The sequence below is a fragment of the Equus asinus genome, chromosome 9 (genome assembly GCF_041296235.1).
Source record: "Equus asinus isolate D_3611 breed Donkey chromosome 9, EquAss-T2T_v2, whole genome shotgun sequence".
Taxonomy (NCBI): Eukaryota; Metazoa; Chordata; class Mammalia; order Perissodactyla; family Equidae; genus Equus; species Equus asinus.
Genome location: NC_091798.1, coordinates 94,132,513 through 94,147,871, shown reverse-complemented (window position 1 = coordinate 94,147,871; position 15,359 = coordinate 94,132,513). Strand labels below are relative to the sequence as shown.

The following is a 15,359-nucleotide window of genomic DNA, read 5'->3' as shown; positions in this document are numbered from 1 at the left end:
AATCTTGGCTTCGGGAGGAGGCAAACAGGGCCTTGAGTGTCTAGAAAAGCGCCTCCTAGCACATAAGACGGGCTCAATAAACACTTTTTGAATGAGTGAATGAATGAATGTGAGTGAGAGAGACAGCTTGTTGCTGAATTGCAAAACAGAGACCTTCAATTATTGACAATATATGAGAAAACTTCAGGCCTCGTTTCTTAGACCTTTGTTCTTCTAAACAAAGTTTAGCCCTCTGCCTGTTATACTCTGTTAACCACAGAAGCCCAAAGTTCTTCCATAGCTAATCGGAGCCCGATTCCTTTGCTCTGCTCTTAGGAGCTCTCAGTCCCCTTCCCCTCCAAGAAGCGGGTGATGGTGTGCAGAACGATGGAGCAGAGCAGCAGACGCTTGGAAGACTTCCCTCTCAACGTGTTCTCTCTCACGCCTTACACACCCAGCACCGCCGACATCCAGGTGTCCGATGACGACAAGGCAGGGGCCACGCTGCTCTTCTCGGGCATCTTCCTGGGTCTGGTGGGAATCACGTTCACCGTCATGGGCTGGATCAAGTACCAAGGTGTCTCCCACTTTGAATGGACCCAGCTCCTTGGGCCCATCCTACTCTCAGTCGGGGTGACGTTCATCCTGATTGCCGTGTGCAAGTTCAAAATGCTTTCCTGCCAGTTGTGCAAAGAAAGTGAGGAAAGGGTCCTGGATGCGGAGCAGACGGCCGGAGGGCAATCCTTTGTTTTCACTGGTATCAACCAACCCATCACCTTCCATGGGGCCACCGTGGTGCAATATATCCCTCCTCCTTATGGCTCTCAGGAGCCCATTGGGATGAACACCACCTACCTGCAGCCAGTGGTGAACCCCTGCAGTCTCATACCATCTGGAGGGGCGGTGGCCACCATGCCGAGCCCTCCTCAGTACTACACCATCTACCCTCCAGAGAACGCCGCCTTTGTTGATGACCAGGACTACCTTTCCTTCATGGATGGTGGAAATGACAGGTATGGTGTGTGTAGTGGGGATGAACCCCTTCCAGCTGTCACAGTCACGGTCTATGGCTGTGTCTGTTCTGTAAGGAAGATGGGGGGAGAATGCGAGTCTCTGTGTACCTGTTTCCAGGATGGTGGAGTCGGTTCTGAGTGGGGCTGTGGGTTGAAATGCATCTGTGCTTTCTGCTTGCATTTCAGGTCCAGCCCTGATGCTGAGCAGCTAGAAGAGACACAGCTGGGAGATGTGGACTCTGCCACCTTCTCTCCTCCCTCCTATGAGGAAATATACTCTCTCTCTCGTTAGAGACTGTGATGCCCGGGGAACAACACTGACTGAGTCATGGCTGCTGACGACTGCAGTGTACTCTGCGCTGACCTTCAGAAGTTAGACAGCCCAGCAGCCCAGACAGCCTGACAGACACCATGCAGCGTGGGGGAGGAGGAAGTGGGAAGTGAAATGTCTCAGGTTAGTAAAAATTAGGCTGGGACGAGGAAATTCCCTTCCAGTACAGCTGGAATCCCCTTCACGAGGTCAGGGAGCAGGCATTTCACCTGTTTTCCCACCGTGCGCCTCTTCGCTACCAGAAGGCACTGTGTCTCAATTGTAACTCCAGCAGCCAAGGGAGGAATGACATTGCTGTGACCTTGGGAGTTTCTGTCTAGTGGGAGTAGGGGCTGGGAAGGAAGGAGGGAAGAGAAAACAGGCTCAACGGGAGATGTTCTCGGCCCCCAGAGAAGAGTCACATGTCCCAAACAGCCGGGTTGCCACCCTGTGTCCCTTGAGGACGCTAAGTATCCTAAAGGCTGCAAAAAAAATACATAACATGAAATAAAGAATGTCTCCTTTTAGACCAGTATTGGATAGCTGGCGAAACCGCACAATATAAACAATAACAGGGGAATGATGTCAATAAATCTTAAGTTATCCCTGGGTCACAGTGACTCTGGGGCTGCTGGTGTTCTCCTTGGCAAGGCTGAAGCTTGACGCGTCTGCCCCAGGCTGGCATCTGCGCTGGGCACAAACCACCCAGCCCAGCGGCCGACAGAACACGGGGTTTCCCTTCGCACCTGCGGAGGAGCTCTGTTGAATTAGATGAAATAGAGCTGCCGTGTCGACACCTGGAAGATCACAAATCATGGAAGCAATCTGTGTGGGCCAAGACAAGCTCAGCTTCTTTATGAAAAACTTCAGTGCCCTTAAGCTTCCTGCATCTGGACTGTGTCGTAAACAACCAGAGCAGACTCACAGACGTTAGGAGAGACAGGTTAAACCATCAGGTTCTAAAAGAAAATATTTTCCTTAGGCTACAAAGGTAAGGCCGCTCAAGGTAAGGGGGGCTCATTCCAAAGGAAGGCAGGATGGAGCAAGCCTTTGACGTTGGTACCATGTCTGTATATGGAGCGATTTCTGCTACTTCTTTATCAGAAGCATCTAGTTTTCCAAGGATATGATTAAAATAAGCTTGGTATATTACTGTTGCGATTTATATTACGTCTTACGGAAAAAACATTTTAAAACAAGAATTCTTTTTAGTGTTTGATGATAGAAGGTGATGGAAAAATACCATTCAGTTTAGAGAAACTAGCTTTAATACTCAATGTATTCACGAAACACTGGATTCCTAGCTGAGGGCCGTGGGTTCTGGGGAGGACGTTTGGTGACAGGAACACGGCCGAGCATGCCTATGGGCAGTGACTCTGGAGGCTGCATGCCTGCCCTCCCACCCGCTCCCTCCTCATCCTCACCCACCCCATGGCCTTACATTCCTGGCTTGGGGTTACAGGAGCATCAAGGGTCGCTCACATTGGAAAGAGATGTTAGGAAAGGGCGTCCTAGTGTGGAAGCTGAGCGGATAGGACAGCCGATTTGTCTTGGTGATGCCAGGAGTCCCATAGGCAGGGAGTGGCCTTGGGGAGTTTTCAGGCAGCAGAGTCATTTGGCACCAACCGTCCCTGTTCCAAGACAGAAAGTGCTACCACGCAGGTAATTGATGCTTCCGAAAACAGTGTGTCACAGCTAGTGGCTGAAGGTGGGAGGCCGGCCCACAAGTCAGGGGGTCCGAAGATGGGAATTTGTTCATTCATTAACACATATTAAGTATCCACTGTGTCAGGACCCGGGCCAGCAGGTGGGGATATGACAGTGAGAAACCAAACCAGCAGGAGAGCAGACGTGGCCCTGCCCTCACGGAGCTTCAGTCTAGCTGGGGAGACAGATCCTCATCAATTATTCTCTGATGCCAGTGAGGGGGCCGGGGATTTGGATGAGTCTGGAGGGTCCCGAGGGCCATTGCCCTGAGTAACCCCAGGGAGCACTGTTCACTCGGATGGCCAGGCGCCCGGTGTCTCTGGACCTCTGAAGACTGTCCTGGGAGCTGAGGGAACAGAAGCTGATACCTAGATCAAGGGGAGGCGGCAGACACCTGGCCAGTCCCCGAGTGGGAGGCGGTGTCAGGAGGCAGCCCGGAGGCTGCCAACCTCATTTCAGTGCTGCCTCAGCCCTCAGACACAGCTGCCTTCCCACACCCAGGAAATACACCCTGCCCTCTTGCTTGGGACAACCCCATGATGCTCTCTTTTTCTCTTTATTTGGGGGTTGCAGGGGCCAGCATGACGGGAAGCCCCCCGAGTGGCTCTTGGACTCTGACACCAGGTCTTTACTTGGTCCCTTGACCAGCAAGGACACATTCCTGGCAGAGTTTCTGGTTTGTCGTGTGGCTATGTGCCTTTCATCATTCTCTCTCCAGTATCCTATGGGGTGAAGGGAGCACTGTGACCTGGGGATAGTTAATGGGAGTCTATCTGGCCCTGGCTGTGTGCTCCACGCTGAGGTTATCCGTGTGAGAAGTGGTCCTGGCTTGGGGCACATGCTTTAAGGTTCAGTGTCCAGTCTGGAACCTGAGGGGCCTTGTCCGCCTCGTCAAATGCTTCAGTCTGGCTCTGCAGAGCAGCTGCAAAGCCACTGAGCAGTTTTAATGAGGAGGCAGCTGCCATCTGATTCTGGATTCTTACTGGTAGGACAAGACCCAGAAATACATTGGGTGTAATATTTACACCCAATGTGCTGTGCTGGCAGAGCCCAGGTCTAAGTGACCAGGACACCAGAAGACACCCCTCTCTTCTTCCCTCAGCCTTTGGTAGGGCACTGTGGGTGGGCATGCTTTGGCGATCTAGATAGAATTCAAAGTGAGGCTAAAAGGTCTTGTTAATCAATGGAGACAGGTTTCTTAAGAACTTAACATTATCTGGAAACATCTCCTGGGAGCCCATATGGCGTGGGCTAGAGAGACGGATGACAACGGATGATCTGATGGGGCAGGAAAGGAATCAACCAGGCTTGGGAAATGAGGCCCAGCCGCCAAGGGGAAGAAGCAGTCACAAAGCAATTCTTCTTTTTTCTCCCCTTGGGCAAACAGAGGGCCGAGGTCTTGTGCAACTGGGTCTGCATTACTCTCTTCCGCGGAAGTCCGTGGGGGCTCTGAGAGAGGTGGAGTGCCTCCGAGAGATGGCAGCTTTTCTCTTATGCTCCACTGAGCCAGGCTCCAGTCTAAGTTTCAAATGCACCAGTGGCTCTCTGCCACAAAACCAGCCCTTTAAATGTCCTCCCCACTCTTTTGGGGAGAGGGGTACAGTATAAAAATAAAGCCTCTTGCTTGTGAAGAGCTGGCTGTGGGCGTCTGGTTCCAGCTTCCACCTCGGGGGCTTGTCATTGGCCTCCTTTACTGTCAGTCAGATCTCAGGGGGAGGGTTTGCTGAAGCCCCAGACCCCCTCGACAGTTGGCGTTTCTCCCCAAACAGTAGCTGCTCACTGTAATCATGGGGTAGATGCCTTCTTACCAACCTAGAGAAGAGAGGTTCCTGCATGCATCATGGAGGCCGGCGAGGCCCGGTTCTCAGTCGTGACCACCTGTCACAACCGGGGCGCTGTCTGCAGAGGCCGCAGCTCACGCCACTCCACAGGCACCAAAGGCCCCTGCCAGAGCCCTCTCCAGGACTGACACTCGGTTCCTGTCGAATAACAAATATGAAATGAATAGAAGTATCCTTCACACAATAAAGGACCATTCTAGCTCAACTTAGCTGTTTTGTTGTTTTCTACATTATGAAAAATTTCAAACAAATACAAGAGTAGAGAGAATAGTGTATATGAAACCCCATGCAGCCATCACCCAGCCACATCTCACGACCAATCTTGTTTCATTCACACCCACAATTCCCCAACTGGATTTTTATTATTTCTTCAGAGTTCTTCACCTTTTTATTTTATTTTTTAAAGGCTTTTTTTCTTTTTTTTTATTGAGATATAACTGACATGCAACATTATATGAGTTTCAGGTGTACAACATAATGATTCGATATTTGTATAACCCAACTGGATTTTTTTTTTTTTTTTTTTTTTAAAGATTTTATTTTTCTCCCCAAAGCCCCCCGGTACATAGTTGTATATTTCGTTGTGGGTCCTTCTAGTTGTGGCATGTGGGACGCTGCCTCAGCGTGGTCTGACGAGCAGTGCCATGTCTGCGCCCAGGATTCGAACCAACGAAACACTGGGCCACCTGCAGCAGAGCGCGCGAACTTAACCACTCGGCCACGGGGCCAGCCCCCCAACTGGATTTTTAAAAAGCAAATCCAAACCATCAAATCATTTTATCCTAAAATATTTCATTGTGTATCTTTAAAAGATAAAGATTCAAAAAAAAATACACCACCATTATTACACCCCCCACATTTACAATACTTCCTTAACGTCATCAAATATTTAGTCAGTGTTTACTTTCCCCAATTTTCTCTATTTATTTTTACCTCTTGGTTTTATTTGAATCAAGATCCAAAAGAGATTAGCTTTTTGCGAAATGCATTCTAAATTTCTAGCTATGTTATACTATATTTTGGGAGGCAGATGGTTGGCAAACTATTCGTGGTAGCAGATTCATATTTACTAAATTTCAGTTTCCAAGCAAAAGTGTTTTTCAAGATTTTTCACTTCATACCTCCTTCTCTGCCAGTTCCCTGAAACTCTAGTCCTCCACTGGAATTAGAACCTTATTTTTTCTACTTTTAGCATATTATTAGAGATTTTCTAGACATAGGCTTAGGAAAAAAACATACATAAAAGGAAAAAGAGAGCTTTAAGTGAGTGTTTAGTTGAGAAACAGCCGCTGCAGAACAGTTTTAAGAGTATCAGAAAACTCCGACAACCTTTAGCATTTTTGGCTTGGTCAGCAAAACTTTCTGGAAAAAAATGTTCTTTCCTTCAGAGACCATAAAAACTCCTTTGAGCCTTTCAGCAGTGAAAACCAGTCTCCTCTCGAAGAAACAAAGCGCAGGGCCTCTTGCTCTGCATTAAAATATGGTCTGGCACAATTTATCTCGCACAGGCTACGGACTGCGGGCCTCTCACCAGTGAGTTCTCAGCTCTCCTCAAATTAAAAACGAATATATTTTCTGGACGTGCCTACAATTCTTCCTTTAAAAGTGGATGTGTACGTGTGTGTGTGTGTGCGTGCATGCACGTGTGTGCACCTACAGTCTCTTATTATACGATGTGATTTATGGATTTCTTGCCCACTTAGTACTTGTAAATCATCGAGAGTTTTATGTCCCGAACAGTCAGCAGTTGGTTATAAAATCAACGGAGGGCTATACTAAATAAACCTTTGCTGGACTGCTCTTAAGAATTGATGACAAATCAGAAAGTGAGGACAACGCCGTGGGAGTGAGTCTTACCACCTCGGGGACGCCACGAAGGTCTCAGATAGGGGAACTCTATTTGTCTTGAGCTTTTAAGAAGATTAATAACCAGATAAACTGAGAAGGAAATCAGTTCTCTAGGTTCCAGAAGTTTTCTTATAACAAAGAAGTTGTCCTCCGGCACCAAACCTCCACGTGTGTAAATCATAGAGCAAATCCGTGTGCTGGAGTCTGTGCTCACACTCGAGGGGCCGAAGACAAGGCTCACGTAAGGAGACAGAGCTTTTCCTGTTCAAATACTCCCATCCTTTCATTTAAAAGAATAAATTTTTTAAAAAGGAGATATGTGTGTGCGTGTAATCCTTTTCTTCAATATATAGCCTCTCTCTTGAAGATGCATAGAATCATCAATAACCATTTCTGGAGCAGAGGATACGAGACATCTTCTTCACTTTACTCCACGCTAATTAATGATTTTTTTTTTTGCCGTGTTTATATATCACCTGATCATAAAGTTACTTTTAGACTAGAGGAAGAAGAGAAGGAAATGGTCTTTCTCCACATACTTTTACTATTAACATCATCTTCTTGAGGCCTGGAGTAAATAATTTTCATTGCCACTGCTGCTTATCTACGTAACGGATAAACACACATGATCCGTGGATACAGATGTATGAATACAGACGTCTCTGTGGACACAAACTCACCGCATTATGAGCAACAATTTTACCGCGACACACACACGCAAGGTCTCTGGGGGAGAGAAGCGAGCTCCCTTCGTGTGAGTGAAAGACGTTTCACATACAATATATGTTGTTGCTAAAGTCCTCTGCTGGCTGGTGTCCGACGCCAGGTAAACACTGACCAACGTCCAGGTCGCAGCAGCACAGTCATGAGTCAGCTTCCACACGGATCTTTCCTGGATAGTTTTCTCAACCCGGCCTCCACCTCCACTCCTGGAAGAGCTTCACTTACTGAAGAGCCACCAGCCTTGTCCCTCCAGAAGTGAAACAGAGTGACCCAGCGCCCTGACTCCTCCTCAGAAGGAGCTCCAGGGACTGCCCTGGCGTCCTCTCACTCCAGGTGGGCGTGGGGGGAACCACCGCGGCCCCTGCCCCTTTCCCACCTGCCCTGCCCGCTGTGGGCCCGGCTCCTCCTCCTGGGACCCCAGGGCTGTGGGATCCCACTGCAGCTGGGAGGAGGCCCTGATCCCTCAGCAGTCTGCACAGGACCCCAAAAATATGCTTGGAGTGTTCCAGAAGGCAAATAGATGGTGACAGGGAAACAAGAAGCTCCATTTACAAATCACCACAGGGGACAGGTGTAGACTGAGTGTGTCTGTGCCTCGTTAGAGCCCCGCCAAGGCCACAGGGGCCCCCCTTCGGGCGCCCTCCTGGTCCCTGTGCTCAAGTGACACGGGACTGACTTCCCAGTTTCCTCTGTGGTCCTCGAAGGTCTGTGGCGGGAGCACCACAGTTATTCAGACTTGGGTACTCGTTATTCAGACATTTTCTTAGAACTGACTTCAAGGGAAATAACTGACAGTGTCTGTTACCAATGATATATTCAACCTTTCGAGTGAAAATTAGAATTTTGAAAACTTACATTTGTCATCGTGAGTGTGACAATTTCTCCAAAAGTGGACTTTTGTTTTGAGATCAGAAGTGATATTTAAAAATGTGACTTTTATACACCTGAAACTAATGTAATGTTATATGTCAATTATATCTAAATTTTAAAAATGTGGTTTTTAAAAGATTATATAATGAAACGTGTCAACATTTGAAAAGTTTGCATAACTCAGTGAACAAATCTTGTCCACATGACCACTATGCGGTTTTACAAAATCAAGCACAGGTGAAAAATGCATTCAGTGTGCAAGATAGACCAGTGGATTTTAAGGTAAAGGGTACAAAATATTCACTGGTATGATTTCAGATTCCACATTGCAACCAGCCTTTAAGAAACTACTGCGTGAGTTTTGGCGTAGAAGAATATCTGAATAATATAATAATATCTGAAAAGCTTTTAAAATACCTCTATATTTTCCAACTACATATCTGTGTGAAGCCAGATTCTGTTCATATAATTCAACCGAAACAGCAGATTAAATGCAGAAGCAGATATGAGACTCTGGCTGTGTTCTGTTAAGTCGGATATTAAAGAACTTTGCAAATGGAAAACAATACCAGTTTTGGGGGGTTTTTTTGCTTTGGAAAAATATATGTTATTTCACTTGTACAGGGTTTACAATTGTAATTTTTATTTCTATTTTAAAATTTTTTGAAGGTCTTAAAGCTGTTTTATTTTTTCCCAGCTTTATTGAGGTATAATTGACAAATCAAATTGTAAGATATTTAAAGTGTGCAGTATGATGATCCAATATACATATTGTAATTTTAAAAAATTAATATTTATCTTTTTTGGGTTTTAATTCTAATATGGCAAATACTAATAGATATTACTCACATAAACAAAAGCTCTTTTTTTCCTCAAGAAATTTTAAGGGAATAAAGGGTTCCTAAGACCCAAAATATTGAGAACTGCCCTCCTATATTATTGGAGGTGGGTGGCAATGTGCCCAATTAAAATTCTACATTTCCCAGCCTCCTTTGCTGCTAAGTTTGGCCACGTGATTAAGTTCTGGCTAATTGGATGTAAGCAGAAGTTGTTGGAGGGGTCTTTCTGAAAGGCTATCTGGAGCATAGATAGATGGGGGAATTCCTTTTTTGACTTTCTGCCTTTCCTCATTCTTGAGGAGTACAACTTGTATGTGATTGCAGAAACCCCAGCAGCCACCTTGGACCATGAGGTGACTATGAGGATGAAGGATGGAGGCTTCTTGTTACAAAGATGGAGCACAAATGACTGATGCTGCCCGACTGTCTACTCCAGATTTCTTTTAAATGAAAGAGAAACAAACTTTCAAATCTTGTTTACGCCGCTATTATATTGATGTTTCTATTACCCGTAGTGGAGCCTAATTCTGTTTCCTTTAAGTGTGACCACGTGCCAAGCCCAGCCACAAAGGATGCAGCTTGATGTGGATTATATGATTATTTCGTATGTGTGTCTAAGATGGGGTTTTATTTCCACGTCAACCGCTGCCTTAATGCATGACACTGAGAAATATTTCCCTTCAGGGCTGGCCTTATAGGCACTCAGAAATCCATTCAGCCCTGAGCAACAAACACCGAGGAGCCCATCCTCTTGGCAGGCAGTGAGCCAGGCACTGGCCGTGCGTGTCCTCAGAGCCCTTGAGGTCTGTGGAGAGAATCGCCTCCCTCCAAGGCCAGCACTGCCCTCCCAGCTCTGCTGCGGGCCCCACACCAGGAGAACAGACTACTCTCAGTGTGGAGAGGGCAGCGATGGCTTGTCACTCAGTGGGTATTTCTGGGGCAGGACTTAAAATTCTCTTGGGTAAATTTCATTGTCGCCCACTCTCATTGGACCAGAATGGCCCAAATAAACAAAGAGGTCTCCCTCTCCCCTCTTTTTCATTTTGATGGGTTGACACATCTCATTTCCCTGATTAGCCATGTCTGTCGGTGAGCGCTCTCTGCTGCCACACATCCATATAGTAACTGGCTGGATTCGAAAGTATAGTTGTAGGAGGCCAACCAACCCTGTCCGTGGAACCACCTGCAACTAGAATCCTCTGGGCTGCAGTAACTTTCTGTGGAAACTCAAGCAGTCTCTTCTCTCCTGTTACACAAAGTCCGTTGCCGTTTACTGGGGCACCAGAGGTCGGGGGTGAATGGAGGAAAGATGCACAAAAGCCTGCTCACAAAGGCTGGCAGGTTCCAGAAGGGGCAGCGTCTTTGGGGTAAGTAAATCTCTCCCAGGTTCCTTGGGTTTCGGGTGGATTCAGGCCGGACCTGACCACTGCACAGCCTGCTGAGGATTACACGTGATAATATTGTCGGTAGGAATGGCAAACTCTTCAGAACGGTCGTTATTAACTCGTGCTCGCCTGACAGGGAAAGCAGGTTCAAGTAAAAGCATAGGCTGAATTAGAACACTGGCTCTGCCACTTATTAGCTGGGTGACTTTAGGCAAGTTGCTTAACCTTGCGAAGCACAAGAAATAGTTATGTACATTTTTTCACATAATGCTGTTCACTCTAGCAGATGGGCTAATGTGCAAAAATATGCCAACAGAGTTTGAGAAATGACTATTCTATTAATTTTACCCTACCATAGTCTACCATTTAGGATTGGATTTGTGATCAGGTAACTAAAAACACCAAATAACTTTAAGATAAGTTTATTTCTGTCTCACATTTAAAAGCGCAGAGGTAGGTAGTACAGGGCTGATCCCTCTGTCATTAGTGGCCCAGACTCCTCCCTCTCTGCCGTCTTCACTCAGTACCTGGCTTTCTTCTTCAAAGTCATCTCTTGGCCCAAGATGGCTGCTGAAGCTCCAGTGTTGTGTCTACATCCTAGAAGGTAGAAGGAAGGAGAAAAAGAAAAGAAAAAAGGGCACACCTCACACGTGATTCAACTCTCTTAAAGAAAACCTTCCTGGACATTCCAGTCATACTTCCACTTCCACCTTATCGACCAGAATTTGGTGCTGTGACCATACTGAGCTGCAAAGGAGTCTGGGAAATGCAGTTGTTTTTTGTTACTGTTGTTCTGTTACAAGGGCAAAAGAGTAGAAGACATATTGAGTAAGCAACTGGCAGGCTCTTCTGTACCTGATGCTCTCTCTCTTATTTCAGTCTAGATTCAAATACCTGCGCAGGAATTTGGGACTTTTCAGAAAATGTTTGTTTTGAATCCCTCTGATGAACCAAAAATATTAACTTTGAAATGCCAAGTGTAAATTCACAGGCCAGATGCAAGGTTTCAGCCAGAGAAGCTTGTCTAGTAATTCTGGCATGACAGATGTACTCGTGAGCAGGGGAGCGTCCGTGAGCTACAGAGCATCCGAGTCATAAAACAGGCGAGCTTTTGACTGAACCATGACATCAAGGACTTGCTTGTGTCACATATTTGTCTCACGTCTCTGGGTTTTTTGTGTGATTCTTGGTCCCCCCCATCTTCCCATTTGAAAGACATCAGTTGTTACGGAAATGGCGACATTGAATTCATAGGGCAGGATGTAATGATATTGACATATGCAAAACAAAGTAAGTTCATTCCAGAAGCTGTGATGTAATAAGCTCAAATTGCGCCGAGTTTAACTTGCTCCCTGAGTCTGGGGCAGGGGCGGGGGAGAGTGAGGGAAGCCAGACACCTCCGGGAGCTGCCGTAACTTCTTTGGGGCATTAGAGCAATATTTAGTGCAATTAAGTTGCTAATTCAGTAAAAACTGCGCAGTTCCCTTGCGGCCTAAGAGAGTAAAATGCAGCTGCTACCGGCTGATTTATAACCAGGGGATGACCTAGGCACCAGGGGAAACGAGCCAGATTCTTCCGAGGGCCTAAATCACTCTCTCAGCCAGGCGATCGAAACACTACGCTCACCCTGGGCAGAGCACCAGAGCTGGACTGCCTCCAAACCAGGCCTGAAACCTTCCCCCTCTCCAGCAGGATCGGGCCCCTCCTCCGTCATCCCTCAGAAGGATGCAGGAAGTGTAAGAGAGCATTCTGAGGCTCAGGGCTCGGTACCCACACTCTCCTCAACCTCAGTCCCAGCCCGAGGGGAAATAGGCTCAAAGGGCAGAGAAGTATGTGTTCAGTCTGCGATCTCTCCTCCCAGAGAGTCAGGTCTCTGAAGAGCACGTGTGGGGGCGAGCAGGGCCAAAGTGAAGGGCTGGCAGCTGTTCCCCACACGTCCGCGGTGGACGCCGTTCGTTCACAGCATCCTTCAGTCCACTGGTGCTCAAACATGGCTGCATATGAGAATCACCTGGGCAGCTTGAAAAATCCGAGTGCCCAGGCCACACCTCGGGCCAATTGCATCAGACTCTGGAGGAGGGACCAAAACATCAATAACGTTAAAATCTCCCGAGTCATTCCCATGTGCAGCCAAGTTTAAGAACCACAGTCTGACTCACACAGACTTTGAAGTGAATGGCGCTCCCTGCAGCTGTGCTGGGCACAGTGGGCACAGACATATGTCACAGCCCTGGGGGGGAGCAAAGAAGCAAAGAGGTGACAGAGGACAGGAGGCAGACGGGCGCGCCTTCCAGAAAGAAAATAACTCGAAAGGAGATCTAAATTCGGGCCTCAGACCAGCAGCCTGTGAGTGGGGTGAAAATTAAGGCACTGTATGATTCGGGGTTCCTGAATGGCTTACGTGATCCCAAACTCCACTTTTAATCTGCCCCAGTTCCTCAGCTCCGGTTCCTGGAAATTTCCTAAGACATGTATTTCATGTAATTAGAACAGCAGCCCGCTCGAGTATCACTTCAGAGTTTGCGAAGCACCTGCCACGGCCGTCGTCCTCACCGAGTTGCACAACTCAAAATGGCTCAGGCCCGGGCCCTTTTCATTTTCTTCTTTGAGTTTCCAATTCCTACGGAAAGACTTGGAGGATGGAGTTTGAGGTGCAATCAGCATTTGTCATGCAGCCTTATCCTGGCTAAACTTCACCTTCCAGCTGAGACCCCAGGTCAAATGGCCCTGGGACCCCCCTGACCTCCTAGGCCCAGCATTCGGCACCAGGGAAACAGTGATATGTGGTGGACCGTGAGCACAGGTGTGTGATGCTGGGTCACGCCACACTGGGAGGCCACAGAAGAAGGTTCTGGGTGCTGAAAGGGAGACTGTGGCCCCAGAGAAAGATGGCACGTCTGTGCTTACGTAGTTGTAAATTCGGCTGAGGGCTCTTCTGGCCGCAGTTTGCCCTCAGTCTTGACAAAGGCCATGGTCAAACAGGCTCCCTGACAGTCCTGTGAGCCTGCGTGCAGGCCCAGCTCACTGCCCTGCTGCTGGGGGACCTCATGCTCCCCTGCAGTCACCATCTCTGGCCCGCACGCAGTAGAGCACAGCGGGCAAGAGGACTCGGACCCTCACCTGCTGAGTGACTCGAGCAGGTCCCTGAAAACTGCATGCCTCTGCCTCCTTACCCGTCAGGTAGAATAGTCTGGGCCTCTTCACCGTGCTGGGAGGCTCGGCTCTCAGCACTGGCCTGGAGCCCTGGGAGAGCTCTGTTCTGTAGCTGGTGGCAGTGGCGTTCTCGCACAGGCTCCAGTCCGGTCCATGACCTCACGGCCTTCACCAGTGAAAACTAGCAGAGGGAGCCTGACCCCCCCTGGTTCCCCCAGCCGCATCTGATGGGCCCTCTGTCACTGGGCCACGATGTGTGTTTCCTGGATCTTCATGGGTAACAAACACTTTTAGCAGAATGCATTTGAACTCGAAGGTTCTGGTTCCATCTTTTTCTTTAAGGACATAAAATGGTCTTTAAGAAAGTAGGTTCTGGAGTCTGAATGGGCTTATCTCTCTCCATGGTTCTGTTATGATCGTTGGCAAGTTTGGGCCCTCCCTAAGGCTCAGATTCGACATCTGTGAGACGGAAGTAACGCTATTATTGGTGCCAGAAGGTTTATCGGGAGAATTGAGGGATACAAAGCCTGGGACATCCTGAGCACCTGATGAAAAGGGGCTGACATTCCTGGGCTGTCCTGTGCGCATCTCCTCTCCCCAGGATCCAGGTCTAAAGGCTCTCTCTTGGCCCCCTGGCTCCCCATGGCAGCTTCTGCCAACTTCAGGTCTGCTCAACTCCTAGGACCCCCAGACAGCCCCATTTTCCAGGAGTTTCTATCCAAAGTGTCCCCCACCTGATAGAAATTCCTTGTCTCCAAAAGAGCTCTTGCTTCCTGGAGCAACAACCACTCAGGGAAGCAGTCCCACCCTTGGCCACTTATCTCAGCGTGCCCCGTCAGGTCCCCTCCCTTCTCCCCGTGGCTCCTGTGGGCAGGCATGTTCTGTCTCGGCATCTGTTCTAAGATATTCATGCTATTTAAAATGGACGCTTTCTCCCAAAAGTGCCAGACGGCTCCCCCAAAAACACAGGGCTTGGGAGGGGGACCTGATCAAACCGGCGATTTCTCAATCTAATAATAACTTACACCCTATGAAATAAACTCTTCTGTGTTTGTTCGAGGCCCTGAGCCCCACCCACATCAATTTGACATCACTGTTTCCATAGCAAATAATAGTCTTCAAATGGAAGAAAGCAGGAGCTAAAAGCCCCACAAAACGCAGCCAAACGAGACAAACATGTTCCTTACACAATGGACACAATGGCGTGGTGTGGCCGCAAGCCTGGTTCTGTTCCAGATGACTTCCGCCTCCCAACCCGGGGTTCCTCCACTAGCGAGGACTGAGGAAGACTTCTAACTAAGAAAACAATACACCACGGCCTCACGTGTCCTGTGGGAGCATTTATTTGTATAGAGACATGACTCGCACATTAAAAGTTAAGACTTATTAATGCAGTCCCGGCATCTGGAGCACATGTTAACTCTCAGCATTTCAAAGTAAGGATTTGGACTTCAGTTCTCTACTGAATTCATGCAAGACCCTGCAGTTCCTGCTCCCGTCCACTGTCTGTAGCCCTCCTTTAGCATTCAGGAAGGGTTCTTGCCGTGGCTGCCTACACTTACACGTTTAGGTGATGGATGTGAGCACCTTAAGGGCCGGGGCCCCATCTGACAACAGTTACCTTGAGTTCCCAGAATCCAGCACAGGGTCTCACGCACAGAGGTAGGTGTTCATGTTTACTGATGAACAGG

General features: G+C 48.1%; 1 protein-coding gene across 1 annotated transcript; it reads left to right on the top strand.

Annotated features, from left to right (window-relative positions):
* Nucleotides 1-210: 210 nt before the first annotated feature.
* On the top strand, nucleotides 211-1,829 carry TMEM174 (transmembrane protein 174). Its single transcript, XM_014851874.3, has 2 exons — nucleotides 211-992; nucleotides 1,179-1,829. The coding sequence occupies exons 1-2, from the start codon at nucleotides 352-354 to the stop codon at nucleotides 1,282-1,284; spliced, it is 747 nt and encodes a 248-aa protein (XP_014707360.2). The 5' UTR covers nucleotides 211-351; the 3' UTR covers nucleotides 1,285-1,829.
* The last annotated feature ends 13,530 nt before the right edge of the window (nucleotides 1,830-15,359 follow it).

Coding starts and splice junctions, on each gene's coding strand:
- TMEM174 (XM_014851874.3), top strand. CDS start 352: ATGGTGTGCAGAACGATGGAGCAGAGCAGCAGACGCTTGGAAGACTTC. Junction 993..1,178: donor ATGGATGGTGGAAATGACAG/GTATGGTGTGTG, acceptor CTTGCATTTCAG/GTCCAGCCCTGATGCTGAGC.